The sequence below is a fragment of the Bufo bufo genome, chromosome 7 (genome assembly GCF_905171765.1).
Source record: "Bufo bufo chromosome 7, aBufBuf1.1, whole genome shotgun sequence".
In the NCBI taxonomy this organism is placed as follows: domain Eukaryota; kingdom Metazoa; phylum Chordata; class Amphibia; order Anura; family Bufonidae; genus Bufo; species Bufo bufo.
This window is the reverse complement of record NC_053395.1, coordinates 141,684,533-141,702,604: the sequence shown is the minus strand read 5'-3', so window position 1 is coordinate 141,702,604 and position 18,072 is coordinate 141,684,533. Positions and strand designations below refer to the sequence as shown.

Below are 18,072 nucleotides of genomic sequence, written 5' to 3'. Positions count from 1 at the left end.
CAAAACTGGGAGTTGTAGCTTTGCAACAGCTGGAGGCACATTGGTTGGGAAACACTGTTTATTGGCTGCAAAGTTATTGCAGCTCTCCTCTCCTCCTCCTCCTTTCTGTGTCTGGGAGAGAGCATGCATCGGATCTCCTGACCCAGAACCCCCATCTGTGCCCAGCACCCCCTTTCTGACCCTACACAGTGCCATCTGGCACTAAAAGGTACTTAGGGAAAGGTTAGGTTAGGCAGGGATATTCAGGGAAAGTTTAGGGGAAAAAAAAAGTTTTAACTGTTGCATCACCCTGATCGGGTGTCTGGGGTCCACAGCACAGCTGTGCGACCCTAGACCCCTCCAGCAGTTTATTTTTTATTTTTTGCATACGCTGACTGTGGCCGGCACAGCAAGTTTAAATCTTTATTTTTTTTTCACATTTTTGGGGCTTTTTGTTTTTTTTCTGTTAGGTTTAGGGATAAGTACGCGAACACCCGTGCCCCCACACACACGCACACTAAATAAAGATTTCCAAACACGCACACATCCCCTCTGGCCCGCCGGATGTTCTCGGCCGAGGAGGCATACGCCCAGATTGCCTCCGACTCTGAGAGCCCCAGTCAGGACGAGGATGACCCCACTTTCCTTTTGTCATCCGCGTCCTCCTCATCATCTAGCGATGATGATGAGCCCCCAAGGCGGCGGAGACCCCGCCAGGCGGAGCAAGGGGACCGCTATGCTAGGGACCCTGTGGCCCACACTAGTACGAGCAGCATACTGGAAAGAAGGGACGGACCCAAAAAAGGTGCAGAGTGTGTCAGAGGAGGGGGATACGAAAGGACACCACCACTCAGAGTGACACGTGCCCCGATCATCCGGGCCTCTGCATTATTGGTTTCTTCAGGCAGTACCACACTTCCATGGGGTACTAAATTAATAATCGCCTTTCCCAATTTTAATTCCATTTAGCCACTGAAAATCGGAAAAAAAACTATGGTTCTGAGACTTGAGACACTAAAATTTTTTTTTTTTTTCAAAAATATTATTTTGTAAAACTAAAATAAATAAAAAGTAGACATATTAGGTATTGCCGCATCCGTAAGAATCTGCTCTATAAAAATACCCCATGACCTAACCCCTCAGATGAACACGGTCCAAAAAAACAAAACGTGCCAAAACAGCTATTTTTTGGCAAATTTTCAGTTTTTTCCAGTAACAAAGCAAGAGTTAACAGCCAAACAAAACTTCATATTTATAACCCTGCTTCTGCAGTTTACAGAAACACCCCATATGTGGTCGTAAACTGCTGTATGACCAAACGGGAGGGCGCAGAAGGAAAGGAACGCCGTATGGTTTCTGGAAGGCAGATTTTGATGGCCTTTTTTTTGGGCACCATGTCCCATTTGAAGAACCCCTGATGTACCCCTAGAGTAGAAACTCCATAAAAATGACCCCATCTAAGAAACTACACCCCTCAAGGTATTCAAAACTGATTTTACAAACTTTATTAACCCTTTAGGTATTCCTCAACAGTTTATGGGAAATTCAGATGAAATTTCAGAATTTCTATTTTTGGTAACCTTACCTCACAAAAATGTAATATAGAGAAACCAAAAATCATATGTACCCTAAAAATAGTCCCAAAATGGGGTCACTTTTATGGAGTTCCTACTCTAGGGGTGCATCAGGGGGGCTTCAAATGGGACATGGTGTAAAAAAAAACAGTCCAGCAAAATCTGCCTTCCAAAAACCGTATGGCATTCCTTTCCCTCTAAACCCTGCCGTGTGCCCGTACAGCAGTTTACGACCATATATGGGGTGTTTTTGCAAACTACAGAATCAGGGCAATAAATGTTGAGTTTTGTTTGGCTGTTAACCCTTGCTTTGTTTCTGGAAAAAATTGATTAAAATGGAAAATTTGCCAAAAAATCTAAATTCTGAAATGTTAACTTCATTTGCCATTAACTCTTGTGGAACACATAAAGGGTTAACGACATTTGTAAAATCAGTTTTGAATACATTTTTGGGTGGTTTCTATTATGTAAGACTCACAAAGTGACTTCAGACCTGAACTAGTCCTTAAAAAGTGGGTTTTTGAACATTTCTAAAAAATGTCAAGATTTGTTTCTAAACTTCTAAGCCTTGTAACATCCCCAAAAAATAAAATGTTATTCCCAAAATGATCCAAACATGAAGTAGACATATGGGAAATGTAAAGTAATAACTATTTTTGGAGGTATTACTATGTATTATAGAAGTAGAGAAAATGGAACTTGGAAATTTGCTAATTTGTCAACATTTTTGGTAAATTTTGTATTTTTTTATAAATAATAATGAATTTTTGTTGACTTCATTTTACCAGTGTCATGAAGTACAACATGTGACGAAAAAACAATCTCAGAATGTCCTGGATAAGTCAAAGCGTTTTCAAGTTATCACCACATAAAGTGACACTGGTCAGATTTGCAAAAAATGCCCTGGTCCTTAAGGTGAAAATGAGCCCGGTCCATAAGGGGTTAATTGACACCAATGAGGTAACTAACTCAACTGGGCCACTATTTCTTGCTAGTGGACCCAACCCCACAAACACGGTCCTATATACATATGCCACGTTGCATTCTATTGCCTGTGTGAACATAGGCCTACGGAACACGGTATTCTGAGGTAACACGGCTATTATTTCATACGCAAACCCAAAACCATCATAGAAATGACGTCACCACCAGCGAGCGCTGCTCACGTGACCATCCCCCCCTTTCTCATTGCCTCTGTTGCTAAGCGACCGTATACGAACCAAAGATGAACCAAAATCACTGGGAACGCGCGCTTACAAACCCGACCCGGCTCGTTCGCGCAGGCGCACTCTCGGGTTACTCACCCGTGAGCCTGGAGCTGCGCACATGTAGGAGACGCCCCCTTGCTGAGTGAGAGTGTGTCGGGGACGCGCCTCCTGCATTCGCTTGCACTGTGCGCGGCCCCGCGCTCGTCTCTCCTAGCTTATCCCTCCGCAGTGTAGCGGGGCTTCTAGAAGAGGAATGTGCTGAGGAAAAACATGGCGGAGCTGCAGATGCTGCTGGAGGAGGAGATCCCCGGCGGCCGGCGGGCCCTTCTGGACAGCTATACCAATTTGGAGCGGGTGGCAGACTACTGCGAGAACAACTACATCCAGGTCTGTGAGGAAGATGGATGGATGCGGAGGGGGTGAGGGGAAAGCGCCGGGGGTGTGGAGTACACACCACGACCCGGGGGCTGCATGGACCGCCGGTTATCAGGCGAGCATTGCGGCTGGAGGAGGATGAGGAGGATGCTGTGACGTCATCACTGGTGCAGATGACCCCATTGTCACCCTGAGCTCCATCCTCGTCCCGTGATTGGGGAGGATGGGTGTAGTGGATGTGTGTGTATAATATTATACTGCGATTTTCCCTGGACTGAAAATGAGACGTGTGAATTGGGCTGTATATAATGTACCATGTGTGCCCGGCTGGTGCCTCCTGCCAGGTGGGCTTGCAGGGCACATACTGATGCCAGGTTCATTCTTGCACCTGTGGCTATAAACTTGGCAGGACCCGTCCGTTGCCAGCTGTACGCTGGATGCCACCCTTCATCTGCTGCGCTCCGGTATCATTAGTTATGGCAGTCATCTGCCCATTCACGTGCCCGCGTTTCACAGTTTTTGATGGCATTTTGATGACGACCGTATGTGTTTTGCGGTCCGCAAATTGCGGATCTGCAAAAAAATGACGTCCGTATGGCACCCTTCTTTTTTTATTTTTTATTGTGGATCCAAAACGGACAAGAATAGGACATGTTCTATTGTTGTTTTTTTTTGCGGGGCTACGGAATGGACATACGGTGTGCTGTCCGTATTTTTTGCGGACCCATTGAAATGAATGGGTCTGCATCCTATCCGCAAAAAAAACAAACAAACGGACACTGAATGAAAATACAGTCGTGTGCAAAAGGTCTTATTTTAAGGATTCCAGGATTTCACAAAGCTGTCCCTGTCATCCGTTCAGATGAGAGATGAAAAACTCGTCCGCGTTCCGCCCCCTAAAAAGGGGCGATTTCCCACCTGTGTGAGTATCGCCTGCGACGGCGTTCCGTATGTCACCTGTTTTTCACCTCTGCTTTCATTTCTTCTCAACATCTTATCTACCATGCGCGACAAACATACCGCGCACAGGTGGCGTCTGTGCTGTCGTTTTTGGCGGACGTATGACTTGAGTGGGGGAGTCTAGTGCGAGACTCCAAATTGGTGCACGCTCCGATGTGTGAAGTTGCCCATTGACTATAATGTGCTGGCGAAAGTGAACATCACTTGTGTGCACCGAAAACCGCGATTTTGCCGCAGGTCTCACCCTGGCATTGAAAAGGGTAAAATCCATACAAAGAATTGCCACCCTGCAACGGGAAAGCAAAGTGCGTGTGAGAGCTGTATTACATCCTAGGCTACATGCACATCCGTGTGCCATCCGTGTTTTTTTGCGGATCCATTGTAACAATGCCTAAAACTGACAAGAATAGGACATGTTATATTTTTTTTGCGGGGCTACGGAAAGGACATACTGATGCGGACAGCACACGGTGAAATGAATGGGTCTGCATCCTATCCGCAAAAAAAACCCGGAACGGACATGGAAGCAAAATATGTTTGTGTGCATGTTGCCTTACACTGAGGTTTTTCCTGCCTGAGAATCTGCACAGAAAAAACGTACGCAATCTGCAACGTGTGCAGATAACGCTCTGGTCCGCCTAAAATGTAGATGCCGCACAGACTATCCGTATTTTGGGGTTTGCGAACTGCAAATAGGTACCCTAAGGGTGCGTTCACATGTAGCAGGCAAAAAGGGTTTTACTGTAAAATCCCACGTTGGATCAGTTTTCAGCTGCACCGTGGTGCTACGTGTGAACTCGGGCCTCGTCCACCTTTCCGTTTTTCACTGACCTGTGCTGTCATTTCCACAGACAGAACACGTCCCTGTTGATTTCGATGCGTTTGTTCACACATCAGACATCTTTACTGACCATAGGCGACATGCACTACTTTGATCCGTGATGTGGACCAATCACACCCATTGAAGTCTATGGGCCTGGATGGCATTCGTGCTGCGTCCGTTTTTCACTAAAGACTGATATTTGTGTTAGGGTACTTTCACATTAGCGTTGTTAGAATCCGGCAGGCAGTTCCTGTAACAGAAGTGCCTGCCTGATCCAGAAAGCCCTGTACAAACGGATAGCTTCTTTTTCCCCCCCGAATCCGTTAGACGGATCTGGTATCATCCGGAGTAACGGATCCGGTATTTAAATTTTGTCAAAGATCAAAAGCCCGATGCATAAGCAGACCGAAAAACCGGAACACTACCTCTCTATGGAAATGAATGCCAGATTCAGCAAGTGCGGTATTGTTCTGGGATTTTGTCAAATACCGTACAAGGGACGGAACGGAAGACCTCCTGATACATCCTGAACGGATTGCTCTCCATTCAGAATGCATTAGGACAAAACTGCCCCTTTACTGGATTTCAATACCGCTAGTGTGATAGTACCCTTATCAGGATCTACACCACGTGATGCTGCTTATGGCCTCTGGGTCCTTGTACACAGACCGACCATTCCCTATCATTGACCCACGTGAAGGGGCCAACGATCACCCGATGAACCAGCAAACGCTCCTGTATTGGATGATCGGGTCTTTCAGCCGCCACCACAGTTTGATTGATTGGTTGCTGCAGGTAACTAAGGCGTTAGTGTTAGACTGGAGAAATCTCAGTAGGCACGTGGTAAATGTAGAGCAGCAAGAGTTAAACTGGCTCCTATAGTCCACAGTAAGTTATCCCGGTACGGGGTCTTGTCTCCTTGTGTCCGTAATCTGCCTAGGATACAAGGATCAGTTTGTATGCTGTGAAAGGTGCTCACATACATGACCGCGCTACATGGCGGTATTATGTGTCTGGAGAGCTTGGCTGTTATTGCCATTGACCTTTTCAGGGAGGGGACGCTGAACACCATGATGGCATGATCGATTTACTATTGATAGAACAGAGCAGGGGACGCTTAATGCGTATAAAGCATCCATGAAGTGTCCACCAAGACGCCTCCAATCTGCTGAGGAATCTGATTATCTGTGTCGGGCCCAGGTCTCTTCAAGGGTGCCGTCACAACCTCCAGCCAAAACCAGGAGTGGATTAAAAAAAGAGAAGTCACATCTGTCCTTAAAGGGGTTGTCTCACTTCAGTAAGTGGCATTTATCATGTAGACCAAGTTAATACGAGGCACTTACTAATGTATTGTGATTGTCCATATTGCTTCTTGCTGGCTTGATTCACTGCTTGTTTCCATGGTTACGACCATCCTGTAATCCAGCGGCGGTGGTCATGCTTGTACAACACTATAGGAAAAAGCACCAGCCTATGTGCACTCCTTTGGTCCCGGCCACCAGAGAGCCTGACACTTTTTCCTATAGTGTACAAGCACGACCACCACTGCTGGATTGCCTGGTGGTCGTAACCATGGAAACAAACAGTGTATAAGGTTATGGAAAAATGAATCCAGCCAGCAAAGGAGGCAATATGGAGAAACACAATACATTAGTAAGTGCCTTGTGTTAAATTGGTCTACATTAAGAATGCCGTTTGCTGAAGTGAGAGGACCCCTTTAATACTTCCTCTCCCTTTGTAATCCACTCCTGGTTTTGGACTCCAAAACTGCACCAAAAAACCAGAGCGTGTGGCAGCAGCCTGCATCTCCTTATAAATGGTCTGGTGTGGGTTTTTGCTAATGATACAGAACAGCGTAGGATTCCTAAACCTCGGCTTGATTACACACAGCCCTCGATAAGCTGGCGGCATGGGCGAGAACGTGGTTGATGAATTCTAAAGTAATAAATGTAATGTAATGCACCGTGGGCACAGTACTAGGGCGAGTTCACATCTGCATTGGAGGCTCCGTTCAGCGCCTCTGTCACAGATTCCGTCAAAAAGACCGGACAATAAAGTCCTGCGTGCAAAAAAACAGGATTGCGGAGGACTCGATGGAGTCGTTTCAGCTCCGTTCGTTTCAGTTATCCCGAATCCAACACTTCTTTTATTCCCGTTGTTTGGCTTGTATAACGGAGCAGAAATAAAAAAACTAAATGTACAACGGTGAAGTGATATCACTTTAGCAAATGACATTTATCATGTAGAGAATATGAATTCAAGCCACTTACTAATGTATTGTGATTGTCCATGTTGCTTCCTTTGCTGGCTTCATTCATTTTTCCATCACATTATGCACTCATTTCCATGGTTACGACCACCCTGCAATCCATCAGTGGTGGTCGTGCTTGTACACTAGGAAAAAGCACCAGCCTATGTGCACTCCCACGGTTCCAGCCATCAAAGAAGCCTGTACTTTTTCCTATAGTGTGCAAGAACGACCAGCACTGATGGATTTCAGGGTGGTCGTAACCATGGGAACAAGCAGTGTATAATGTGATGGGAAAATGAATGAGGGAAGCAACATGGACAATCGCAACACATTAGTAAGTGCCTTTTATTAACTTTCTCTATTCTACATGATAAATGCCATTTGCTGAAGTGAGACAAATCCTCTAAATGGAATAAAACTGGGGATAACAGGACGAGAAAAGGACTTGGGTATTCTGGTTACAGGTAGGCTGCTCAATGTCAGACAGCAGCTGCAAAAGCAAATACGAATGAGAACCAGCTGTGATCCCAGTGTAATGTTACCCCTGTATGAATATAAGGATTCTTTACAGTAAGGGCTCTTTCACACGAGCGGATCGCGTACATGGAATCCGCTGCGTGAAAGACAGCCAAGCCCCGTTCCGGACAGCAGAGACACGGAGCAGTAACATGATTGATAACGCTCTTTGCCGCTCTGTGACCTTTTTACTACAACATCACGGTAACCACGTTATCTCAGTGTGGCTTTGTAGTAAAAAGATCACAGACGCACGGAGCGTTTTCAATCATGTTACTGCTCCGTGTCTCTGCTGTCCGGAACGGGGCATGGCTGTCTTTCACGCAGCGGATTCCACGCATGCGATCCGCTCGTGTGAAAAAGCTCTAAGGGTCCATTCACACGTCTGTAGTGTATTGCAGATCCGCAATACACCTGGCCGGCACCCCCATAGAACTGCCTATTCTTGTCCAAAACTGCGGACAAAAATTAGGACATGTTCTATTTTTTTTCCGGAGCCGCGGACCGGAAGATCGGGGGCGCGCTCTGGAAATGCAGATGCGGACAACACACTGTGTGCTGTCCGCATCCATTCCGGCCCCATAGAGAATGAATGGAACGCATGTGGGCCCATTCTACGGACGTGTGAATGGACCCTATAGATAGTAATGGCAGATACCAGGCCAGCATTTATGAAAATGGCTAGATTCTAATCGCAGACGGCATTGTAGGTTTATATCCCTTTTTTAGTATGACCATGATCCGTGTAAATGAATCTGCATTTTCTGGGGAAGTTTAGTCATTTGGTCCCTGAATGTTATAAATCCTGGCTATTTTGTGGGCACAAGGCCCGACCTGTCGCAAGTGGCGTTTCTACACGCCCTCGCCACTTTCTTGAAAAGGGGGCATGGAAGGGGCAGGCCAGCGGTCCTGGCAGATTTATCTTTTGTAGAGATGAGTGAATTTCATACTTTGAAATTCGTTCACACTTCGATTGGTGGTAAAAGCAGAATTGCGTTATGGATTCCGTTACCACGGACCAGAACGCAATTCTATGACGGAATGCGTAATGGAATTCCTTTAGAGGCATTTCATCACAATAGAAGTCTATGGGCTGCAAAAAGGATCCGTCCCGTTTCCGTTATGCAGGAGAGTCCTCTCCGACATAGAATTGCGTTCTGGTCCGTGGTAACGGAATCCATAACGCAATTCTGCTTTTACCACCAAATGAAGCGTGAACGAATTTCTAAATCTGAAATTCGCTCCTCTCTAATCTTTAGCACAGTACTGTATATATGAATCAGTCGCCAGTGAAGGCGTCTGCGGAATGACCCTGCGTACAGCGGAGACTAACGAGCTGGGATAGTAACAACACCTTTATGTTTGAATCACAGGGCGACAGCTGGGGCATTAGGCTGCACCCAGTATATGGAGGACATAACTATACATTATACCGATGATGCAGTATGACTAATAGTCCTCCATGTATACTCATCAGACGCTTTCCATTCCTCTGTGGCCGGGACGTACTAAAACCCGCCAGACGTCCAGGTTGTAGAGGCGGTTGGAATGTCTTGTGCCCGATGGCCGCCCTGTTGCTTTAGGCCTCGTCCACATTTCCATGTCACTTTGATGTCTGTGGGAAAAAAAGCGTCCGTGAAGATGTCCGTAAAAGGATCCGTGTGGCCGTTTTTACCCTTCATGTGTCATATGTAATCCAGGGACATTATTCAGCTGAAAATAAATTTCCAAACCATCTCCTACCAATCTTCAGTGGAATAACGGACACTACATGTATGCCATCTGTGTTGTGTCAGTGGTTTTTCACGGACCCGTAGACAATTGTCGTGTTTGGTCTGCATCTCAGACCAAAGTACTGCACGTCTCCGTGATTTTTATTTATTTTTTTAACTGAAAAGAGACAGATGTGTGAACACATTCAAATCCATGGGTTCATGTTCTGTCTGCGGAAAATGCAGACAGAACGCGTAAATGAAAAACGGAAATGTGAATGAGGCGTTAGTCAGGAAATTCTGTGTGGTGAATGAATAAGGTCTGCTCCGGCTTCACAGGCAATGTCTTGTCTCGTACAGCCTTTGAAGTGAAGGATATTATTAGAGGCCTGTATTGGTTGATGGTATCGCCTGCCCTCCATAAAACGCGCTTACATCATCCATAACTATATTAATTACAGGTTAGGAGCCTGCCGGGGACACGTTCCTGCAGGTTACGCGTCGCCTCCTTTTTTACATTGCCTTATAGGTCTTACAGTCAGGCCTGGATACGCTTTTCTTCTGCTCGGTGCTGAACACATTGCATATACCTGCTTTATGTGCATGTCTATACATCTAGTATCTCCGTCCGGGTAATTAAAGGGCTCGGCCAAAATGAGAAAAACATGGCTGCTTTCTTCCAAAAAGATGTCATGCCTGACCGTGGGTTGGTTGTATGTGGTATTGCAGCTTAGCCCATTAACTTCAGTGGAGCGCAGTGGTTTTTAAGAAGGAAGTAGCCATATTTTAGTAATCCTGGACAACCCCTTTAAGGAAAGGAGCAGTGGGCTAAACATGTTTCTTCTGACTGCCAAAACTGGGATCAGCTGATCACCAAGAGTTTCTGAAAGCCCCAGTGATTTCTGCCCCAAAGGAATTTCAGTTTTTACATTTTAGTTTTTTCACCCCTTGCCTTCCCAGAGCCATAACTTTTTTTTACATTTTTCTATTCACGTGTCCCACAAAAAACCAAGCCCTCGTGGGGCTAAGTTGTAGTTTCTAACAGCATCGTTTGATATTGCGTACCATGTAGTCGGAAGCTGGAAAAAATTCCAAATGGGGCGGAATTGGGAAAACAAAAGCGCAATTCCGCCACAGTTTTATTTTATGACATTCCCTATGTGGTAAAACTGACCCGTGCCCTTCATCTTCCGGGTCAGTACGATTACAGTGATACTATATTTATATAGTTTCAATACTGGGGGGGGGGGAAACTTTGGATAAAAAAGAGTATATATTTTTTTCATCTACATATTCTGACACCCCCCCCCCCCAACTTTTTTTTATAGTTACGTCAGTAGAGCTGTGTGAGGGCTAATTTTTTATTTATTTTTTGCAGGAACATCTGCAGTTTTAATTTATACCATTTTTTTCATGTATATGACTTTTTGATAAAAAATTTTTGGGAGGTGAAGCCACTATAAAATGGCAGATCGACTATTTTGATCTTTTTTTCCATTACGCCGTATGGGATGAATGCTTTTATATTTTAATAGTATAGGTGTTTTGGGAAGAGGCGATGCCTGTGATTTTTTTTTTTTATTGTTTATTTTAATTATCAGGAAAAGTGGGTAATTTTTATATTCCATTTTTTTTTTTTATATTTCTAAATTTTAATGTTACTTTTTTTTTTTTTTGGGTCACCCTTGGTGACTATGACAAGCAAAGATTGGATTTTTTTTCCAATATATTGTAATGAAGAGCCACTGCAGGGCTCCATAAGAAATGCACGGCTTTTAAATAGAACCACTAACTTCACCTGATCTTTGCTTGGGGACGCTGTTCAGACACAGGGAGCGCATCACTCCCGGGGAAAGCCACCTCAAATGCTGTGGTCACAATTGACCAAGGCATCTGAAGGGATGAATGTATGCGATCGGCATGAGCACCGATTGCAGACGTTAGCCCCAGGTTTCTGGTGTGTAAGGCCTAGTTCACACGAACGTATGGATTTTTCAGTGTTTTGCGGTCCGTTTTTCACGGATCCGTTGTTCCGTTTTTTGTTTCCGTTTTTCCGTTCCGTTTTTCGGTTCGGCGTATACAGTAATTACATAAATAAAATTGGGCTAGGCATAAAATTTTCAATAGATGGTTCAGCAAAAACAGAACGGATACGGAAGACATACGGATGCTTTTCCGTATGTGTTCAGTTTTTTGTGCGGACCCTTTGACTTGAATAGAGCCACGGAACGTGATTTGCGGGCAATAATAGGACATGTTCTATCTTTCAACGGAAATAGGGAAACGGAATGCATACGGAGTACATTCCGTTTTTTTTGCGGAACCATTGAAATGAATGGTTCCGTATACGGTACACAAAAAACGTTCGTGTGAACTAGGCCTAAAACAGTAGAAACCCAGTGGCTGTGGTGTATGCCTTTTTTTTTAACCACCTCCGGACCGCTGTACGCAGATTCGCGTTCCGGAGGTGGCAGCCCTGCGCTCAGCGACGCATATACGCGTCATCTCGCGTGAGCCGGGATTTCCTGTGAACGCGCGCACACAGGCGCGCGCGCGCTCACAGGAACGGACGGTAAGAGAGTTGATCTCCAGCCTGCCAGCGGCGATCGTTCGCTGGCAGGCTGGAGATGTGTTTTTTTTAACCCCTAACAGGCTCCATTCAGACATTTTTTTGGCCCAAGTTAGCGGAATTATTATTTTTTTTTCTTACAAAGTCTCATATTCCACTAACTTGTGCCAAAAAATAAAATCTCACATGAACTCACTATACCCCTCACGGAATCCAAATGCGTAAAATTTTTTAGACATTTATATTCCAGACTTCTTCTCACGCTTTAGGGCCCCTAGAATGCCAGGGCAGTATAAATACCCCACATGTGACCCCATTTCGGAAAGAAGACACCCCCAGGTATTCCGTGAGGGGCATATTGAGTCCATGAAAGATTGAAATTTTTGAGAGAAATATCTTGGCAAAAGACAACTTTTCCCATTTTTTTTATACAAAGTTGGCATTTGACCAAGATATTTATCTCACCCAGCATGGGTATATGTAAAATGACACCCCAAAACACATTCCCCACCTTCTCCTGAGTACGGAGATACCAGATGTGTGACACTTTTTTGCAGCCTAGGTGGGCAAAGGGGCCCATATTCCAAAGAGCACCTTTCGGATTTCACAGGTCATTTTTTACAGAATTTGATTTCAAACTCCTTACCACACATTTGGGCCCCTAGAATGCCAGGGCAGTATAACTACCCCACAAGTGACCCCATTTTGGAAAGAAGAGACCCCAAGGTATTTCGTGATGGGCATAGTGAGTTCATAGAACTTTTTATTTTTTGTCACAAGTTAGTGGAATATGAGACTTTGTAAGAAAAAAAAAAAAAAAATCATCATTTTCCGCTAACTTGTGACAAAAAATTAAAAGTTCTATGAACTCACTATGCCCATCAGCGAATACCTTAGGGTGTGTACTTTCCGAAATGGGGTCATTTGTGGGGTGTTTGTACTGTCTGGCCATTGTAGAACCTCAGGAAACATGACAGGTGCTCAGAAAGTCAGAGCTGCTTCAAAAAGCGGAAATTCACATTTTTGTACCATAGTTTGTAAACGCTATAACTTTTACCCAAACCATTTTTTTTTTTTACACAAACATTTTTTTTTTATCAAAGACATGTAGAACAATAAATTTAGAGCAAAATTTATATATGGAGGTCGTTTTTTTGCAAAATTTTACAACTGAAAGTGAAAAATGTCATTTTTTTGCAAAAAAAAGTTAAATTTCGATTAATAACAAAAAAAGTAAAAATGTCAGCAGCAATGAAATACCACCAAATGAAAGCTCTATTAGTGAGAAGAAAAGGAGGTAAAATTAATTTGGGAGGTAAGTTGCATGACCGAGCAATAAACGGTGAAAGTAGTGTAGGTCAGAAGTGTAAAAAGTGGCCTGGTCTTTCAGGGTGTTTAAGCACTGGGGGCTGAGGTGGTTAAAGTGGGCGCTATTTTTTAAGACACTACTTTTGCTGTATATGTATGACATCGATATTGCTGTGTTAAATTGGTTATCCCACGATTGTAAAACTCATTTTACGTGCATATCTGGAAAACTTTCCTCCCTTTATTACAGTGGGCAGCAGCTCAACATTAGCTCTTTAACCCTTTACTCCCCTTACATTTGGCCCCATAGACACACATGGTACCATAGCAGAAGGGAGCAGGGAAGCTACTGGGCATGTCAGTCTACCTCTGAATGCTGGATAAGGCAGACCTGAAGGATAAACAGCAGGGGGCGCCACCAGGGAAGAAAATGTAATGTACATAAAAAAGAACAATAGTTTTATTGCATGTATGTATGTTCATGTTGCAATAATTTGTAATGACCTATTCATTGCATGGTAATCCTTTTTGTGGAATAATCCCTTTATAGTGTTTTTCCTATCAGGAAATGCCATCACATTATGATTGGTGGGGGTCCAACCTCAGCTCTCCCATTCTCATAAAGTGTTAGCCTTTCCTATCAAGGTTTCAAGTACGAGTTAAAGGGATTCCCTTAAGAATTGTGAAATTGGGCATTGAGCAAGAGGCGGTGTAAAATGAGAAAAGACCTCACTTGCCTTTAATATTCCCACGCACAGCTGCTCTGATCCTCGCTGGTCCTGTAGCAATGAAGTCACATTGGCCTCAGTAGTCGTGTGCCGTGGTCACCAGTGATGGTAAAGGGCCTGCACTCTGTATATCAGTGGTTTTCCATTCTAATAGACCTGCGGGTTGTCCGATACTAAATCGGACCTCCAGACGTGGCTGACCCGCAGTGGTGGTGATACTCGCACGTGACGCAAAGGGAGAAGGTCACTGCTGCGGCCTGTGATAGGCTGCAGCAGTCACGTGTCGACGGATGTTGATATTGGCGCAGAGGGGAGCGGAAGTGCCGGTCCAGGAGCCACACAGACTGAATCCAGTATTAACACCACTGCGGGTCAGCCACATGTGGAGGTCTGATTTAGTCTCTGATAAATAGAGATACAAATGACATTTCTGTTACAGCCCTCCCCATACGTTCCACATTATGGACCTTGCACATATGCAAGAAACCGTCCACAAGATCCGTATCTTCAGAAAAAAAACCTATTTGTCAGCTGCTCTTTCCAGGAGTCATGTAGCCCCTTGGTAAGGTGAGACGTACGGCTTGTTTGAAGGCAGGACATGTTCCGTATCCTCTCTCTTTTGGCTTTTAAAAGCCCGTGTATTTCACTGTGAAATATTGCAGAGATCAGTGAATTTCTAATTACAGTGGAGAGTTGAAAGTCAAGTCAATCGTCACAAAATCTGGCTGAAAACTGCCGCTAAAGCAAAAAATGGATTTTATTATTTTTATTTTTTACTTGAAAAAGTTTCATTTCCCATATGGGCAGAAAAGTTCATTTTGCCTTAAAAAAGAGATCATTGACCGTTTTTTTTTTTTTTTTTTGTATTTTTTTTTCATCAGGAGAGAATGTGAATTGTGAATTTTTCAAGCTGTCCCGGAATCTGTTTATGGCTACTTTCACACTTGCGTTTTTGGGCGGATCCGTCATGGATCTGCAAAAGCGGATACGTTACAATAATACAACCGCATCCATCCGTCATGAACGGATCCGTTTGTATTATCAGTAACATAGCCAAGACGGATCCGTCATGAACTCCAGAGACGGATCCGTTATCTATTGTGCCAGATTGTGTCAGAAAAAACGGATCCGTCCCCATTGACTTACATTGTGTGCCAGAACGGATCCGTTTGGCTCAGTTTTGTCAAGCGGACAGCAAAACGCTGCAGGCAGCGTTTTGGTGTCCACCTCCAGAGCGGAATGGATACGGAACGGAGGCAAACTGGAGCATACAGATATTGTTTTAGTGTTGCCTACCTGAGACATCAAGGGACTTCACACTTCTTCTATAGGCAGTTGTTTCCTGATGCCCCCTCTATGGATGCAGAATTACAATGTCACCTAATATTACAAAAGTCTAATGTTCCTGTAATTCTATCCTTTTTGGTTCTTCACTTCAAACAGTGGCATCTTAAGGCCTTTTTAAAGATTTTTTTTTTTTGTTTGTTTTTGCAGGAAAAAAAAAATCCCAGAAAATGCTCTTAATTAAAAAAGAAACATTACTCACCTCCACTGATCACCCTCTGCCATTCTGAGACTGCTCTAAACCCCACTGCTTTCCAGTTTCTTGTCCCAGCTTGACTCACAGGAAAAAGCTGGAACTGCTTGCCAGCAATGGGTTGAACAGGTATTCCTGTATGTCAAGCTGGGACTAGGAAGTGGAGAGCAGCAGGGACCAAAGCAGCATTGTAACAGCATTGGTGGGGGATCAGTGGTGGTGAGTAATGCTTCTTTTTATTTTTAATATTTTCTGTCCCATTCTTTTTTTCTTCTTAAATTACATTTCTCTGAGTCAGAGACTCTACTCAAGGCAGTGCTCACAGCATAGGGCCCCTGCTTGTCTTTTTGGGTATTTCTATAGATTTTCCTATTTAAAGTGGCAGAGCATAAGTGATAGTGAAGCTTTAAAGGGGTTGTCTAGGATTAAAAAAAATAAGTAAATAAAAATTAGGGAATGTGATAAAATGGGAAATAACTGTTGCTCCAGAAAGAATACTGCATCAAAGGCATGTGATCACTGCAGTCTCACTTACCTTAGCAGGGATTTCTTGTGTGGCACAAAACCACTGAAGCCTGCGATCTGGCTGCAGTGGCCATGTGGATGTGTGAGACGTCACCATTGCAAGACAAGTAGACAAAGGCTGGCAGGGATTTACCTTTTACGGTATTTATTATTATTATTATTATTATTATTATTATTATTTTTTTTTTATGTTCTTGAATTATAGAGAAATGCAAAGACTTTTCACATTGGGGGAGTTCTAAGAAGTAGAGAAGGTAAAGTAGAGCAGTTGGCCATGGCACCCAATTAGGTTTCTGCTTTCATTTTCCAAAGGGCCTATAAATATGTAATGTGGCACCTGATTGGTTGTTCTTTTTTTTGCCAATGTTTTCATAAACCTCCAACATTGACAAAATATGTAATAAAATTCGGGTCTAGTTGCTGGTACCACATGCTCGGCCACCTCTACTGAGAACGTGCCAACAGCGTACAAATTTCTAGATAATCTGCAAAATAAGGAACTTTTCTCCAGTGTCTGGGAAGAAAAAAATATGTCCATGATTTGAGGCTGTGACTGTAACTATCATTTTACAGCTTTCACTATCTGCTGGTAATGGGTCTTATCGGTATATGAACTTGAAGACATGTACTTATCTTTATCATTCATTATGGTTTTCCAATTTGTCCATAAAATAATGTTGTAGAAGTTATCCAGAAAAAAAAAATTTCAGGTTGGCCATACTGGTACTAAACACTACATTATCAGGATCAGACGCCCACAGATCCAGCTCTGGTTGTAAAAGTTTTAGATGGAAAGATCTTTATTGGCTGAAAATTCATACCAAAAAAAGTGGCATCTTTTCCAATCGCCATATGATCCAGATCTCCAGCGGGTTATACTGGCAGAGGTTTAGGCACCGATCTCTATGGCATACAGACAATATGCTCAAAGTGCCCCAAACGCTGCATGTTCTACCTGTTCCCTGTATCCTGGCAGGAGATTTACGTGCAGAATGTCCATCAGGTTCCCTTTACAGATGAAAGCCGGTACCAGGTTTGGTTGGCAGTGTTTCTCAGGCCTGCCCCACTTGCCGCACTGTTCACACTGCAGTAGTGACGCCTCTGCTCCTTCCGTTAGGTGGAGCAAGACCTGTAAAACATTACAGAGCGCAGCATGCTGGGTTTGGTTAGTGAAGCCAGGAGGAAGCTGATGGAAGCAGAAAGTAAGCCATGTCTACATCCTGCCAGGACACAGTCATGTCGAGAAGAGGGGAAGGAAAGTGCCGACATGAAGAACAGGGATAGGGGGCAAACATATTAACAAACACATTAATTATGGGACCACCACCTAACCCTTTTAAAAGGGTTTTCCAGACTCCCTGTATTGATGATCTATCCATAGGGTAGATTATTAACCCTTTCATGACTGACATATCGCTATATATACGTCCTATCTGCACATACCCCAAAGCACTTGGATTAAAGCTTCTGCCGCTGTCAGGGACAGTGCAAAGTGCAGTAATGCCGGCAAGGGACCAATTAGAGAGGTCCCTTGCCGGCAATCACCCCCATTGGTTAGTCCGCAGTGTAAAAGTGCACTCTGCAGATCAGAGCCTGAAATCAGGCACTGGCTGCTGTGTGCCCCCAATATTTGCAGTTTGTGCACCCCAATATGTGCGCCCCAAACTGTGCCCCCCTTTTTGTGCACCTTGCCTTCAAATCAGGCACTGGCTGCTGTGTGCCCCCAATATGTGCGCCCCATCTGTGTCCCCTCCCCAGCCCTCATTTTTGCCCCCTTGTGCGGTCCCCCTCCTATATCTGATAGCGGCGGCTGTATTCCTGAGCCACCACCATCAGCAGTGAGTGTCAGCTGTATGCTGACACTCCCCTTAGATTTAGTTGTCAGCTGCATCCCTGCCGTTAATAGAGGGAGGGGCTCCCTCTCGCCAACCATGGTTGCCATGGCAAACGGATGCCTTGCAAAGTGTTGCCATCTATTAGTGTAAAACTGATAGTATTATACTTTGC

The 18,072-nt window shown here is 44.2% G+C and overlaps 1 protein-coding gene across 15 annotated transcripts in view; it reads left to right on the top strand.

Moving 5' to 3' along the window:
- The first annotated feature begins 2,895 nt into the window (after positions 1 to 2,895).
- The window catches only part of ABI2 (abl interactor 2), a 110,254-nt gene continuing 95,077 nt past the window's right edge, over positions 2,896 to 18,072 (top strand). For 13 of the 15 annotated variants that reach the window (XM_040439855.1, XM_040439847.1, XM_040439854.1 and 10 more), the window contains exon 1: positions 2,896 to 3,148. In XM_040439855.1, coding sequence (XP_040295789.1) covers positions 3,032 to 3,148 — 117 coding nt within the window. In that variant the 5' untranslated portion in view covers positions 2,896 to 3,031. The remainder of the gene's footprint in view (positions 3,149 to 18,072) is intronic. The other 2 variants (XM_040439859.1, XM_040439858.1) reach the window with 1 other exon arrangement.